Here is a 15,263-nt window from a genome sequence, read left to right as displayed (position 1 = left end):
CTCTTGTTATCTTAAGTGGGTGTGTACATATATATATATATATATAAACACAGTGGGTAATTGGTGGAGTGCTGCTTCTACTTTCAAAAGCTTTTAGGAATCTGCTGCTTGTCAGCTTTGTGCTGTTGGAACTGTCAATGCAAGCACAAGCGTGTGAATGCATTGCTTCAGAGCGATGTGAAATGACCCATCTGCTTTGAGGGGGGTAGTAGTTGTGTGAGCCAGTATGTTCCACTCCTCTGAGTGGCTGGTTGGATCCTTACCTCCTCTGACCCACAAAACACCTGGTTTTGGCTTAAGTTTTTCCTTCATGAATCAATAGTGTAATCAGGAAAGCTGAACCTTTTTTTTAATAGTGTTTGTTGTCTAAACATTCTAAAGGGAAATCCTTCTGAAGCATTATGAAGTTAAGCTTTGTACTGTTTTCTGGAAATACTAGTAGGTTGTTCATGGGTATATATCAGTTCTTTCAATTCTCAATTTACGTGATCTAAACCTTCAAAAAATGAAGGTTTGTACTTACGAAGCGGTACAGAATTTTCTACAAGCATGCTTGAGTTGTCTTTAACTTAGGGAGCCAGAGAATCTATAATAGTGTAGTCATGGCAGCAGAAGGCTTAGCAGGGAACAAAACCTGGCCATGAACCTGAGAGTATTTAACCTGTGCTTCATGCCATGCATGGAAAAACTGCATCAAAATGTTGTATTCGGGCACTCCCTCTGTCAGGCTCAGATGATCACTTTTTCCTACCTCCCACTCAGATCATGCTGTAGGGGTTAGAGTCAGGTATAAATACTAAGAAGGCTGGGGAAGAACTGGCCAGCCATAGTTCACAATGCTTTCACTTTGTTGTCAACAAGAAATACCTGTCTCTAAAATGGTAATTTCCTAGCAGACTGCCAGACTGACTCCGTCCTTGGCCACTGGCACTCAGCAATTAAGAAGACAGAGTCTTGAAAGTAGCAGTAAGGACAGTCATACTAGTATGTTTTGTTTCTGTATGTTCTTTCCTTTATAGTTCATCTTCTCCTTCAGCTTTAAATATGCAGAATGGACATAAATACAGTATCTTGATACAATTAGCTAATTTGTTACTCAGGGCATCCCAGACTGTAGTATTTCAAGACCTATAAAAAGCCATTTTCCCGCTGTGTTTAATGAAATGTCTGTACTTTACAGGAACACCGGGAATTCCAGGACCAAAAGGTATCGAAGGGCCTCCAGGTAATCCTGGTCTGCCTGGGCCCCCTGGGCCAGTAGGTGAGCATGAACAGTGTGACAAATGTCACCCACTTCTGTGAAAACCATAACATGTGAAGCCACTTCCTTTCTTCTTCTTAATATCATGAAAATGCATCTATACATATGTGGGTGCTCAGATGCCATTGCACACGCTTAGTTCACTGAAATGAAACAAACAAAAAAATTTTAACTTGCTTTTCACAACTTTTGTCTGCCGTTTTAATCATATCATCAGCCACTGAAACAACTAGTTAACTGTTGCAGTATTTACAAGTTTTGGTTTTCTATTCCAGTGGTTTAACATCATTTTATAGGAGAAAAATTCTGATTTATGCTGATGAGAAACATTGTTATTTTTAGTCAATAATTTACATGGTCATGGGCATAAAAGCCTTTTCTGAATTGTCAAGGGGAATGGGGGAGGGAGAAAAAAAGAGAAAGGAAAGAGGTTTTAATTTTAAGATTACACCCCTGTAAATTTGATACTGCACTCTTACACCTTCAGATTCAGTTGGGAGCAGGGCACATTTATTTGTTTGTTTGTTTGACTTTATTTTTATTGTATTGTAGGACACGCTTCACTGTGTTCATGTGTTCTATCCTCCTTTTAGGTGATACTGGTCGTCCTGGCCCTCCTGGTCCTCCAGGGGAGAAGGGACAGCCTGGTCGAGATGGTATCCCTGGACCAGCTGGTCAGAAGGGCGAACCAGGTTAGGTATCCTTTGGTGTTGTTTTTTTTTCTTTTTTGTCTTCTTCAATATGCATTGTGACATCCTGCTTTTTCTATTCCATATTTTCCTTTAACTATCCATAGACCTTCAAACTGTTTCTGTGATTTCCAGCTGCTGAATGGTTCACAGAGGGTGCTGTCAAGATGCCTGTGAAGCACAGGACTAGAATTCAATCAGCTCTCAGATTTTCTTCCCTGACATGGCTCAACACGGGCCCTGTTCTTGTATTCAGTGGTACCTGTATTGCTTCAGCTCAGTGAGAGAGTGGATAAATGGCATAACGTCTGCCCTAAACACAGAACCTCAACAAGAAATACACATGTTTTATAAGCCAAAATCTGAAAGAGCACGTTGTGAGTGGATGGAAACATTTATAAATAGTCGTGGTATTATGAAAGACACAGATATATTTCGTAACAAAAGCTTTAGCTATAATGTGTACTGTGCGTGTGAAGAAGGAAGCAGGGTTTTAGATGAGCTGCACTTTCATCATTCTCAGTCTTGCATTCCTCTTCCTGGAAACCTGAAAGCTAAATGTTCATTATTAACTGAATCTATTTCTTTTCAGGTCTGCCGGGTTTTGGGCGCCCAGGACCTCCAGGGCTCCCAGGATTATCAGGTAGAGTAGTTTCGTTGCTGTTTTTTTGTTGTTATTGTTGTTAAAAAGGTTGAATGGAAACTGTCTGTATAATAAGAACAGTAACAACAAAAAACCGAACCCCAACATGGTATCTTCTGCAACAAATGAATGTAGGAAAGAAACAATGTTTTCTTCACAGTAGATCATTTTAAGTTAACCAAGGTAATAAAGACACTCATTACTTACTGCTGAATATTGTAAATTAGGAATTATGCAGGCAAAATAAAACCACACAGGGTAATTGAGTCTGCTGCATTATGTGGAACTTTGCTGATCTGTCTCAGTAAATAAAGCTTTCCTACAACAGATGACAAATGAGGCTGCTTGGAAAGTTGCTTTCAAAAGCAACTTCACAACCTAAGTTGTATTACTTTCCAGTAACATTCCTAGATTCCTGAAACTTATTTGAGAATTTTGCATGTATGTCTTAACCTTCAGCAATGTCTCAAAAAAAATACTGAAATTTTAATATTCACAGGATTTCTTTGCAGGTATATAAAGCTCATGAAAGCATTGCTTGTACGTTCATAAGCTCTGAGGATGGTTATAAATTACAGTGTCAGTGAGTAGTAAAGTGAAACTTAGTAAGTTCTTTTAACATTTCAGAAGCTATAGCATATTCTCCTGCTAAAATTATTAGCCCCTATTTCTTTTCTGAATTTGTTGCATCAATTTTATATTTTCTCACTGCACAGTTGAGGTAAGTTGTGGTCAGACTTGCACCTTCTTCATCGAGAGAGAGAGAGAGAGAGAGCTCTGCAAATTCACATTTGGAATTTTTCATATATCAGTGTATAACAGTGTTTATAAATACGGCTGTTTGGTTTTACAGGGCAAAAAGGTGAACTGGGGTTACCTGGCCCACCAGGACCCCCTGGACTTCCAGGCCTGAAGGGAGAACCAGGTTTCCAGGGATTCCCTGGTCTACAGGGTCCACCAGGTCCTCCAGGATTACCAGGGCCGCCTCTGGAAGGTCCTAAAGGTAGCCCTGGCCCACCAGGTGTTCCAGGAAGACCAGGTAAGGGCATGATCCATATCTATCAGCAATTTCTAGTACTTTTGTTTTTTGCTGGTAGGTTATCAGTTTTTAGACTTTCTCAGTTTATTTGGATGGGAAAGTTCAAGACCCATGGAACAGGTCTTAATTGTTTATGGGCAACCAGAGCATTTTGTTGCCAAAAGTAACAGTACTTAAAAATAAAACGTCCTCAGTTTCTATTAATTTCTGATACCTGGCAGCAAAAATACAATGTTATAATAAATGTGAAATTCTCCGCATGCTGTCACAGAAATCATCTAGTGAGCACGATACCGACTTTTGAGCACCTGATACCTTTTGCAGTACTGTCACTTGATCAGCAAACATCATCGCGCACAAACCCAAAAGTAACAAACCCCATCATTTTAAGAGTCTTGAAAATCAAATCCATGTTAGCATCACAGCATGATCAAATTGGATAGCTGCCTCTTTGCCTTCGTGTCATGTAACATTGCTCCATCGTGTCATGTGGCTCCCATGGATTCAGTGCACCATCATGCCGTGTTCATCTTTCCACTCCATGTTTGCACTTTGTTCCTGCACCAACTAATTCTGGGAATGAGAAACTTTCCATGCTGAGTTAACATTGCTGAGCAACTTCCTTGCTTGTTTTAGAATTTGATTTCTTTGTCATAGGATGTTTAATCACGTTAAGATAATACTCTTAAAATATATGACTTCAATGAGCCTGGCACAGCCCTCACCCAGGCTTATTGCTATATCTTAAGTCTAGAAGTACTTTGGCACCAGTAAGACTCATCTCACTTAACGTGCTTGATATTCTCCTTAAAGAAGACAGTACTTTCACACCCAGCTAATGGTTGACTACAGTTTTTTGTTTGCATATATATAAAGAAGTAATATTTTTATTTATTGCCCTCAAACTCTCACCTCAGATTTTTCTGTTGTTCAAATGTTTATTTGGGAAAGTCAGTTTTCAGCTGGTGTATTTGTAAAATAGTGTGTGTTTTTTGCTTTAAATATCAAAGGAGAATATAGTTTTGAAGTAAACATTTGGAAAGAATTTAACATTCTTTAAAAACAACAATAGTAAAAAGTAAACCAGCTAAGCATCTCCTGACGTGTATGTAATACAACTACTGGCTGAGATGCTGTGCTCTGCTGTAGCATTGCTGTTTTGATGAAGCTTCTAATCCTGCTTACACTTCTCTGTATAATTGAGTGGTTACTGACTCAAATCAGCTGGGGAAGTAAGAGTAGCTCTGGGACACATTTTGTGCAGTTTTATGGGTATTGAGGGAAAAAACAACCAGTGAGGCTCTGCTCAGCCATGTTCTCTCTCTTTTTCTCTTTCTTTCTCTTATTTCTATTTTTGTTGCATGCAATGTATGAAGTGAAGCATTTGTTTCACTCAGTTATGCGTGAACTAATGTAGACAAACCAAACTATTATTGCAGTTCTGGTACAATCAGCACTCCAGCCTTTTGTTTCAAATGATAACGGTCTGTTGTTGAACTCTGATTTTTATGTTTCAAATAAGGCAGCTAGTCATAAAAGTAGCTGTCTGGCTGTCAAATTACTCCCTTTCTAGGGACATAAATAAAAACAGAAGTTGTATGTATATATTGTCTGTTGTTGACTTCTGGGTATGTTCTAAGATTAGTAGAAGTGATGAAGTCAAACATGATGAAACATGGACTTCAGCTGAGTTGCCCCAAAACCAAATTTGGATAGATGATGTTGGGAGGGATTTATTCGTCAAGGATAAAATGAAGCCAATCTCCGGGGCAACAAAACACTGCTGTTATTCCATATGTCAATTTTTCAATGCAATGAATAATAATAGTTTGGTGTTCTGCATACTGTGTGTAAAGAAATATTGAGCTAAATCTAAAAAGAAAGGTTTAGTTGAATATGTTAGTTTGTTGATATTTCTAACAATTTTGATGTTTTTCCCCTTGTTCTAATGATGACCTTGGTGAACTCTGACCCCCTACTCCCAGGTCCCTCAGGTTAGCCCCTTAACTCCAAAATAATAACTTTGCATGAAGATGAAAGTATGTACTTTTTTAGCGTCTGAATGTAGATATGCTGAGTCATTTTCCTTACATACCTTTTAAGTTGTGGGAGAAAAGAACTTAGGGTTCCGTGTTGTTGTAGGACTGACTGACACTGGAAGAACTGCTTTCCCCCCAGTGAAAGATCATGTGGGCCCAGACTGACAAGGCTTCTATAGTGTCCCAGCTGTGAAACTTACTTTAGTGTATTTATTCCTAGAGGAGGTGAAAAAAAGATATGCTACCTTTCCTCTTCAGATAAAAAAAAAAAAAAAAAACCCACAACCATATTGTACTGTCCTTCCTGGCCTGTGCTGCATAATTGTGTTTTGTAGCTTGGACAAATGACGGTATTGGTTTTTGTAACACCTGCTGCTGATGATTTTGGATGCACTGACATAACTTCAATAAAATGCTCCTTTTATACCAAGAGCCTCCGTAGGAGCACATGGAGTTTCACAGAGTAATGGAAATGTTTAGTATTCCCAGCACAGAGCATTTTAACTTTGCAGTGCAGGGAAATCCTTATTTCCATTGCTTTGTTTCACCAGCACGTGTTTAGAGGAAATGAGGAAAGCTCTTCCTTCACCATGGGTTTGTTTAATTGAAAGGAGGCACACTGGCTTCACTTTCTTACCGCTAGGGAGGAGGGGCAGGACTGGTAATTTTCACAAGCTTTTCTTAATTCTAGCAGTCAGCACGTAGCACGGGCCAGCTTTTGGGGAGACATTCCCATTTGTGCCTAGATTGAAAATGACTTAGTATATCTGCATAAGAATAGTGAATTCTTTAAGTTTTGCTATGATGACTTCTATGAAGCAAAGAACCGTTGTCAAAATTGGAGAAGTTTTTAGTGTGCTGTCCGAAGCACTGTGAGGTAGCAAAGGTGGTAGCCCCTGGTGCTTGAAAACCGAAATGTATATCTAGCTTTATGCAGTCATGGAAACAAATAATAGCAAAAAAATAAAAAGAAGAAAAGAAAATGGCTTTACCTTTTAATTAAAATGTGGTCGCACAAACAGTAACCGTGGTGTCGAAGAGAATTAGCATCATGGCTGTGCTGAGAGGAACTTACCAATTGCTTCGTATTTTGTTCCACCCTGAGACTCTGCTCAGACAGCATTCAATAATCAACAAATACAGGAAAGATTTATGAATCATAGCAAAACTTATTTAATAGTGAAAGAAGGTTTATGAGTACTTAACAGCAACAATGAAATGTCCATGTCATTATTTTTAACAGCTGTATTACAACTAGTATTTAAAATGATTTACCAAATATGTAAGAAATAGTACACCAAGGTAAACTTGATATGTATTTATTGTAGTTTTTAGCTGCGGATTGCATGGTTATACATCGATATATTTAAATCATTTCACTGACATGAAAGATGCAAGTGGCACAGGAGCTGCAGTACATATTAATTCAGGAGGAAGACCAGCTTACCTTTAAACAAAAGGATACTGAAGTGATTTTCCTAAGGGTGTCATCACATGCCATTTTCCACAATAACTTTTAGCAAGCAAATGAGCATTTTGGGGTATTTTTAGTAAGAAAAAGCAATGCCAACAGTAAAGACAACAAATTCTAAATTTCTGGTTTTTTTGCTTTTGTATTTTTGCTTATAGCATTTACAACCCTTTTAATCCATGTCAATTCTGGTTACTGTTTTGGGAAGTATATACCTACTTTTCAGTCCTAGGATTTTGTTCACAGATAGTTGCCACTCTTACCTGATAAGCAGTGTGAAGTCCTTGTATCAGTCACACTCCTGCCCTGCCCAAAGCACCATTCTCCTCAAGCATAAGCTGAAATTCACAGCGTACCTGTGTATTTGCCAAGCTCCAGGCCCTGTGAGTGATGAATATTGTCAGTGAAATGGTTTCATAGTGTAAACTGCATTGTGAGTAGGACTAACCAGGCACAGGCCTCAGCTGTAATGTTAAAGCAATAACACATCTAGTAAAGCTTTTAAGTTTGTCATTAAATGAAGAATGTCAAATTAGTCCTAGTAGAGCCAAGTCACCAGAATAGCTTGTATCTGAAAATACATATCGTGAACTCATGTATGGTCTCATGCATGCATGTGGATTATATTCTAAATACAAAATATGCTGGTGAAATGGGTTGATGTGTAGTGTATATGCTGTCATCTGTACTATTTCTAACTAGTAATCTTGTTTTGTACTGTGTGATGTCTGACCCTTCTAACATCGATCATTGGGCTTTGGTGAACTCTGATCCTTCCAGGTCCTCCAGGTTAGACTCTTAACTCAGTCACTTTATTTTACTGCGTTGCGTTTGATATAAGAGAAAGGGTGTTCTCCTGTAATTCTGTAATTATCTTTTTAAGGACTGTGGTTACCTTGCAAGCTGTGTGTGTTTGATCGGCGTGCCTCAGATGGTAGCCTGTTGTTGTTTTGCATGTGTACAATACTGGAGCAGTTAAAAAGAACAAAATGAACACAAAAGCCTGTTGCATGATGGGATGTTTTCTGTAGCTGAAACTGCAGTGGGAGATGTGTTGAAATATAGTACAAAATTGCTCTTATTTTTAAAAGAAAATCTTGGAATTAATTCTACACGCAGATTTGCATGCAGAAGTACAGCTCATCGAGTTTATCCACTGAATGTAGACAATGAGGATTTCAAAGGGCATTTTAAATTCTCAGAGGTTTCAGAAGAATCGAAAATGCAGCACACTGCTACGTGTTACTAATTTGTTATGCTACAGGGGAGAATGTCATAGCCACTGTCCTGCAAAGAGATCCTTACGTTAATCCAATTAGGAGATCTAACATGTAAAGTGTTCTTAGCTGTTGCGGCATTTGCTTAGAGTTTGCTTTGCCATAAGTTACTTTCTATTTAGATGGTGGAATGAAGGTGCACAGTCTCATTGTTTAGTGCTTAGAACAGCTAGGCTTCATTTAAGTCCATTGCTTTCTTTTGGTTTAATGTGGCTGTTGCAAAGAGAAAATTTAAAGACTGGCTCAGTTCCCCTGTTAGATTTATATAGCGTAATTCTACTAAAGGTAGGCAAACCAGCTGCAGTGTCACTGAATATAAAGTGCCTGCAACACTAGTTAAAACTAATTAGTTTTTAGGCAAGACAGAATGAGGGGCTTCCTCCTGCTGAGCAGTCAGTAAATGGCAGATACTAGGCTTCTCTGTCGGTATTGGAAGCAACAAAAAAGCAGCCATATTTTTACATTATTGAGACTGTTAACGTAGCACTTAGGAGATGGTGAATGCAATGCTGGAGGTATGCAGCAGAGGGTATATTTGTGCCAGCTAATTTGGGTTTTCTTGGCTCCTACTAAAAGGGAGCTGTCTGGTTGCTGGTAAGTTCCTAATGCAGGTGATTTGCACTGCTGTCTAGGGAGACCTGCTTCTCTTAATCAGCTAGATGAGGAGCCTTGGTTCCTGATTTGGGTGGTACAAATAACCCCTCTATTTGTTTTCCCTTTAGTTAGGGTGTTTTATTTTGTTTTTACACCGAAGGCACAGACTTGTGTAGAACAGCTGACATGTACTGATATGTGTGTGTTTGTTCCACAACGTTAAGGTTCACCAGGCCCTGAAGGTCCACGAGGGCCACCAGGCAGTGGGGGACTTAAAGGGGAAAAAGGGAATCCAGGACAGCCTGGCCAACCTGGCCTGACTGGTCAAAAGGGAGACCAAGGACCACCTGGACGCCAGGTAGGACAAGAATTGGTTTATTTTTAAATGCAATAAAAATTGAACATGTTTAGGTTAAATATGCCTTTTATTGTAGTAAAATGAAAGCCAAAATATGGTTATTATTATAATCTGTCTCGCAGCAAGGTGGAGAGTCTTTTCTTTATCCCCCAGTACCCAGGCAGGTTTTCCCTGTTATACTCCCATGGGAGCTGGAGTTGCCAATGAAGGGTTCACGTTCCGGTGTTCTCTGATGGCACCTGCTGTACCAGGCAGTGAGCAAGCAGAATACAAGGTCTCAGCCCTCTCAAGCACTACTTCACAGATCTAGAATGTACTAATTTGTCCTCTACCCACTGTTTTTATCATCTTTTCTGAAACCACTGGAGAGATGAGTGACTAACATGAATCTGTTCTCTTCAGGGAGATCCCGGTCGTCCTGGTCTGAATGGAATGAAGGGTGACCCCGGGGTTCCAGGTGTTCCAGGATTCCCAGGTATTTAATTAGCATTTCAAGTGAAAACTTCCAGACATGGTAGCAGCTTCTCAGGGAGGCAGGAAGCTTGATTTGGGCCATTCTGCAGCACATTTTATAAAACATCATGTTCTTTCACTGTGTGACTGTGTGAATTTGATCTTTCAGGTATGAAGGGTCCCACTGGACCTGCAGGACCTGCTGGCCTCACGGGCAGTCAAGGACTGCCAGGCCCACCAGGTAGGTGTCTTGGGTAGCACTGCTGTCACTTTGATCCCTGTTGGTAGAATTTGTTATGCAGCTGTGGGTCTCAGCCAGCAATGGAAGTTGTTAAGAGAGCATCTGTACTCCTGTATTTTATACTCTGTATGCAGTCTACTTGGATTAACTTCTGCAAGAGCTGTCCTTTGAGGTGTCACTAAGAGCACTTTTTTGCCTTTTATATACACCTACACTTATTTTTTGTAGTTATAGAGCTCTTGGCTGCTGACTTTGTAATAAATAACAGAAATAGTGTGCTACTAAACTGTCCTCAGTGCTCTCTTTCATCCTGATTTATCTAATACTGAGCTGTTCTCTCTCAGGTCCACCAGGTTTACCAGGTACCATTGGGCGAAGCATTGTTGTCAAAGGTGACCCTGGTCCTCCAGGACCTCCAGGACTGCCTGGGTCAAAAGGGCCACCTGGACTGGCAGGGCCACAGGGATTGCCAGGTATGGTTCTAGGTGGCTGCATGGAAAATGACTAAGTAGTATAGCTAACTGCATGTTGCAACGTGTGACTGAATTCAGCTAAAGAAAAATGTGAGATTGTATCCAGATGTATACATCTGGTTTAATGACCTGTTCTTGTCTAATGTATCATGAAGAAACAGCTGATGACCCCTGACAGCTTAAACATTTCTGTAGTGAGGTTTCAAGAGCTTTCATTTCAATTACCTGTTTGTCTATTCTAGGTCCAGTTGGTGTTCCTGGTGATCCAGGGCGAGACGGACTCCCTGGTTTTGATGGCCCAGCAGGACGTAAAGGAGAGAGAGGTCTTCCAGGCCAACCAGGTACAGTGTTCATCCCACGAAGACTCGCTGGAAAAAGAGATGCTCCCTATTGAGTTCCAGCTAACACTGGGAAGAGACGTTTGCCTTGTGAGAATAATAAAATCATAATTTTAGGATTTTCTCAGTGCAAAAATACTACAGGCTGTTGAACAGACTTCAGTTTGGAACATTCTTGGGATTAGCACATTGTTAGTCATTGCTGAATAATACTGTAGAACACTCCATCTCAAGATGAATGGAATCCTCTTTGGAGCAGTGATGAGGCACAACAAGAAAGGAAGAAAGTAAGAAGCAGAATTGAGAGATTAGTGAAATAATTTTTGTCTTCACACAGAAATCATGAATGAGGAAAAGCAGACTTCATAAAGGAGATGATAGCATAATATGCAGAGATCAAACTACCATGAAGTTATTGCTTAGAATTACTGACCTGAGAAAAAAGACCACGCACTGAACAGTTTAGTCTAAAGCAGAAGACAAATATTAGGTAGCTTTATGTTGCAGCCTTGTGAGAAAAAAATACCAGAATTTAAACAGTTAAAACAGTATAAAAATCCACAGTGCCTTTTTAGTTTTTCATTTAAGTAGCTTTGTGAAATCTGGCATTATTTTAAGTGAAAAAAATGTTAACAATAGTCTAAATATTTGTAGTTATACTTTCTGGTACTTTGCTATTCAGTAACAAATGCCTTTTCTGATGCTTTTCTCAGAGTAATACCACTCTTTTCTTGCTCTCATTCAAGGTTGTTCTAGCCTATTTGCACTTTGTCATCTACTCCAAAACTGACTACAGTTTCTCTATTCATTATGGGTTTTAGCTGAATCTTGTTAGAGCATGCCCTAGGGTGAGATGTTCTTCTGTTTCTGGCTCTGCCATTTATTTTGTGATTTTGAACAAGGTGGTTCAGCTTTATCTTACCAAGCTACATATGCAGATGAGTATGTTTTGGAATTAAGAAGCTGATTTGGTCTTACGGCAGTAGCTGTGATATCCACTGCAGTTGTTATGTTACTGCCTCACAGCTCCAAACATATTTGAATTCAGAATACCCCTATGATGCAGGGAAGTTGCACTGTTATAATTAGTTCATGATTTGACCAAGTTTAGGAGAAAAAAACAGTTTAAGGTAGTTTAAGGAAGATGGTGTTGGCAGATTTCAGGTTCCTCAGTTCACAAGCACCTTCACTACACCATCCTCCCTGTCAGAGCTGTGTTATTCCTAAAAGAGCAAGAAATTGTGTTAATAAGTACTGTGTTGTGTTTCCTCTCATGTCAATAGGTTCACGAGGAATACAGGGACCCCCTGGTCCTGATGGCTTACAAGGCCCACCTGGGCCTCCTGGAACAGCTTCTGTTGCTCACGGATTCCTTATAACTCGTCACAGCCAGACTAGGGATACACCACTATGTCCACAAGGAACTTCAAGAATATATGATGGATTCTCTCTTCTGTATGTGCAAGGAAATGAGAGAGCCCATGGCCAGGACTTGGGTGAGATATTTTGTATGCTCTGTCTTTGAGGGGAAAGATGTTGTATGTGCTTCTTCAAATGCTCTGGTTCAATGAAGATAAGACTATTCTAGAGCTTACCTAGACGAGGATGGGGGATGCATGCTACGATCTACTACATCCAGAAGCTGCACTTAGTAATTCAGGATGAAAGACTGTAAACCAAAATTGAGACCTAAGTTTTTCCCTCGTGGGACAATTTGATAACACATACTGAGCACTCACAATTATGCTTCTCAAAAAACTGCTGCAAACAATGAAGCGAGAACTTGGCTGTCACATTTTATGTATCTTATTCTGTAGGTACTGCTGGGAGCTGTCTCAGACGTTTTAGCACCATGCCTTTCATGTTCTGCAACATCAACAACGTTTGTAATTTTGCATCAAGGAATGACTATTCCTACTGGCTGTCAACTCCAGAGCCAATGCCGATGAGCATGGAGCCCCTGACCGGGCAGAACATTCAGCCATTCATTAGCCGGTGAGACAAAGAAGGCTACCAGGTCTCTTTTTTTAGAATCTGGATAAAGAAACAGTACATCTCGCCACGTATTTCCAACCTGCATGTTGGATATTCTAAGACTGATCTTGTCATGTTTTGCTCTGGGAAATACAAGGAAAAGAGCTCATTTTGAAGTGTCTGTTGTCTGAAAAGGCCCATCTACGTGCAGCAGTAATCCTCAGAGGTTGAAAGGCTGTAAGGGCTTTTCTGACCTGAGGAAGCATGAGTGCAGGGTTACTGTGAACAGGAAAAAACACAGGAGCCAGTAGCTGTAGGATTAAGGCATTCACCTGCGGACTTGGAGCTTACACTTTGTGTTTCAGGAACTGCTTCTGTATTTTAGCCAATGGTTGTGAGTGGAAGTAGGAGCAGAGATTGTACTCGGAACCACAGTCTTAACGCACTCACAAGATACATAAGAAGTCTAGATAAATAGGACAGCCCCTTACCAGCTAGGTCTCCCTTTTTCTGTGTAATAACTCGTAGTAAAACATACATCGTAATGTCACTTGTTTCTCTGACGCTTCTCTTGTGTCCAGATGTGTTGTGTGTGAAGCTCCTGCTATGGTGATAGCTGTCCACAGTCAGACCATTCAGATTCCTTCGTGTCCTCCAGGCTGGGACTCCCTTTGGATCGGTTACTCTTTCATGATGGTAAGAACTGCCTCCTACTCCAGAAGTGACTACTACCTGTTTGTGTCCTCAACTAGCTGCTTTATAACACTCTGTTGAAAACTATAATGGTAGTCATTAGAAAGCCTTTACCTTCAGTTAATAACCATGGCAGCCAAGATTAACAACAATTTTCCAGTATATAGAGAGAATAACACTCTGTAAGTCCTGCCTTTCTAAGGATAGTTGTGGAGGTGTCTGGCATCACATTATCTCCACCAAACAGTGCTTCTTTTAGCAGTTGCATCCTGTGCTATTAACTTCTAGTTCCCACTGTAAGTTTCTTGTGTGTGTGTTTCTTTCCTCCCCACTACCCCAGCACACTAGTGCTGGAGCAGAGGGCTCCGGGCAGGCCTTGGCATCACCTGGATCCTGTTTAGAAGAATTCCGCTCAGCTCCGTTTATTGAGTGTCATGGTCGTGGCACTTGTAACTACTATGCCAATTCCTATAGTTTCTGGCTGGCAACTGTAGAGGTGTCAGAAATGTTCAGGTAAGAAAACCTGTTTTTTCTAAGGCTGAAATGTTTGGAAACCAAATTTATTCTCAAGATCAAAAGAGAGGTGTTTACAGGGAAGTAGGGAAGAGTTTAGTTTGTTTTCTCCCTCACAACCAGTTTTTCAAGTGTGTGCGTGGGTAAGCCTTTTATACAACGTATAAACTTGTGAGGGCACATTCTGTTTTGCAAGGAGTCAGATTCTTTTTACATCAACTCTTACTCACTCACATCTAGTAGTACTTTCTCTGAGCGTAGTCCTACTGTAGTGACTGTAGTTGGAGTATAAAAGATTAGTTTTCTTGTTTTTTTTTTCCTTGCATGCTCTTAATTAGACTCAAGTATTTCAAAAGGTGATTCACAGACACAGAGGGGACAGGTGTAAGGGGAAACTGTGGAAAATCTGCATAGTCTAATTCTCAGCCCTAGTGCAGGATCAACAGTACTTAAACCTTTTAAAGCTGATGTTCGTATAATCTGTTTTTAAAAGCCTTGTGTGAAGGAGGTTTCACAGCCTCTCTGGCAAGCATTTTTACTAGTACTCTGCAGAAGGATTAGGTCATTAGCTTCTTTGCCTTTAGGATTTCAGCTCCTCCAGGTTTTTCCCTTCCTAATTGACCAGCCAAAACAAATGCTTTTGCCTTGTTTTTGTGCTGGTAAAAACCTCATGAATATTCCCACTGCCACCAACCTGAAAAATGTGGCCTTGTAGTATAGGGCTGGCAGTGTGCATTGTGACATAGCAGTAGTGGCCTCTAATTGGGTTTTGTGTAACAACTGTGCTGTAATATTTAATTGCACATGAAGTAATAATCTCCAAGTTTTCGAGGTAGTTGATTAGTGATAATTCATGGTGGAAACTGCCTCCTGCTAACTACAGTGGATCTTTGAACTTTCTACTATTTGCCATCTCTCATAAATACAACTTGCTTTATTAAAAAAAAAAATTCAAGGATAGCACCTACTGTGTGAGCACACATTACGTAAATATGTTGTATTACCACCTTTCATTTCCATATCCTTACAGAAGTAAATTATTTGGCAAATACTTCATTTAAATTTACAAATCTCACTGTAACAGTGTTGTGATACCCTTCAACTGAGAAACCAAAAATCACAAATGCGTATTTCATGGCAGGGGGACTGCACATTGTGGAGCCTAGGCTGTCCCTAATATATGAAAATTGCATTCGGTCCCATATAT

General features: G+C 40.0%; 1 protein-coding gene across 5 annotated transcripts in view; it reads left to right on the top strand.

The window, feature by feature from the left end:
* COL4A5 (collagen type IV alpha 5 chain) overlaps positions 1–15,263 on the top strand; it is an 81,191-nt gene that overhangs the window by 62,890 nt on the left and 3,038 nt on the right. For 4 of the 5 annotated variants that reach the window (XM_021406336.1, XM_021406340.1, XM_021406339.1 and 1 more), the window contains exons 38-52: positions 1,181–1,261; positions 1,855–1,953; positions 2,543–2,593; positions 3,447–3,632; positions 5,618–5,626; positions 7,923–7,931; positions 9,238–9,371; positions 9,774–9,846; positions 9,994–10,065; positions 10,410–10,538; positions 10,781–10,879; positions 12,160–12,372; positions 12,694–12,871; positions 13,432–13,546; positions 13,884–14,056. In XM_021406336.1, the coding sequence (XP_021262011.1) occupies positions 1,181–1,261; positions 1,855–1,953; positions 2,543–2,593; positions 3,447–3,632; positions 5,618–5,626; positions 7,923–7,931; positions 9,238–9,371; positions 9,774–9,846; positions 9,994–10,065; positions 10,410–10,538; positions 10,781–10,879; positions 12,160–12,372; positions 12,694–12,871; positions 13,432–13,546; positions 13,884–14,056 (1,621 nt within the window). The remainder of the gene's footprint in view (positions 1–1,180; positions 1,262–1,854; positions 1,954–2,542; positions 2,594–3,446; positions 3,633–5,617; positions 5,627–7,922; positions 7,932–9,237; positions 9,372–9,773; positions 9,847–9,993; positions 10,066–10,409; positions 10,539–10,780; positions 10,880–12,159; positions 12,373–12,693; positions 12,872–13,431; positions 13,547–13,883; positions 14,057–15,263) is intronic. The other variant, XM_021406337.1, reaches the window with a different exon arrangement.

This window comes from Numida meleagris, chromosome 8, assembly GCF_002078875.1.
Source record: "Numida meleagris isolate 19003 breed g44 Domestic line chromosome 8, NumMel1.0, whole genome shotgun sequence".
NCBI lineage: Eukaryota > Metazoa > Chordata > Aves > Galliformes > Numididae > Numida > Numida meleagris.
The sequence above is the reverse complement of the archived record's forward strand: the minus strand, read 5'-3'. Positions and strand labels throughout refer to the sequence as shown.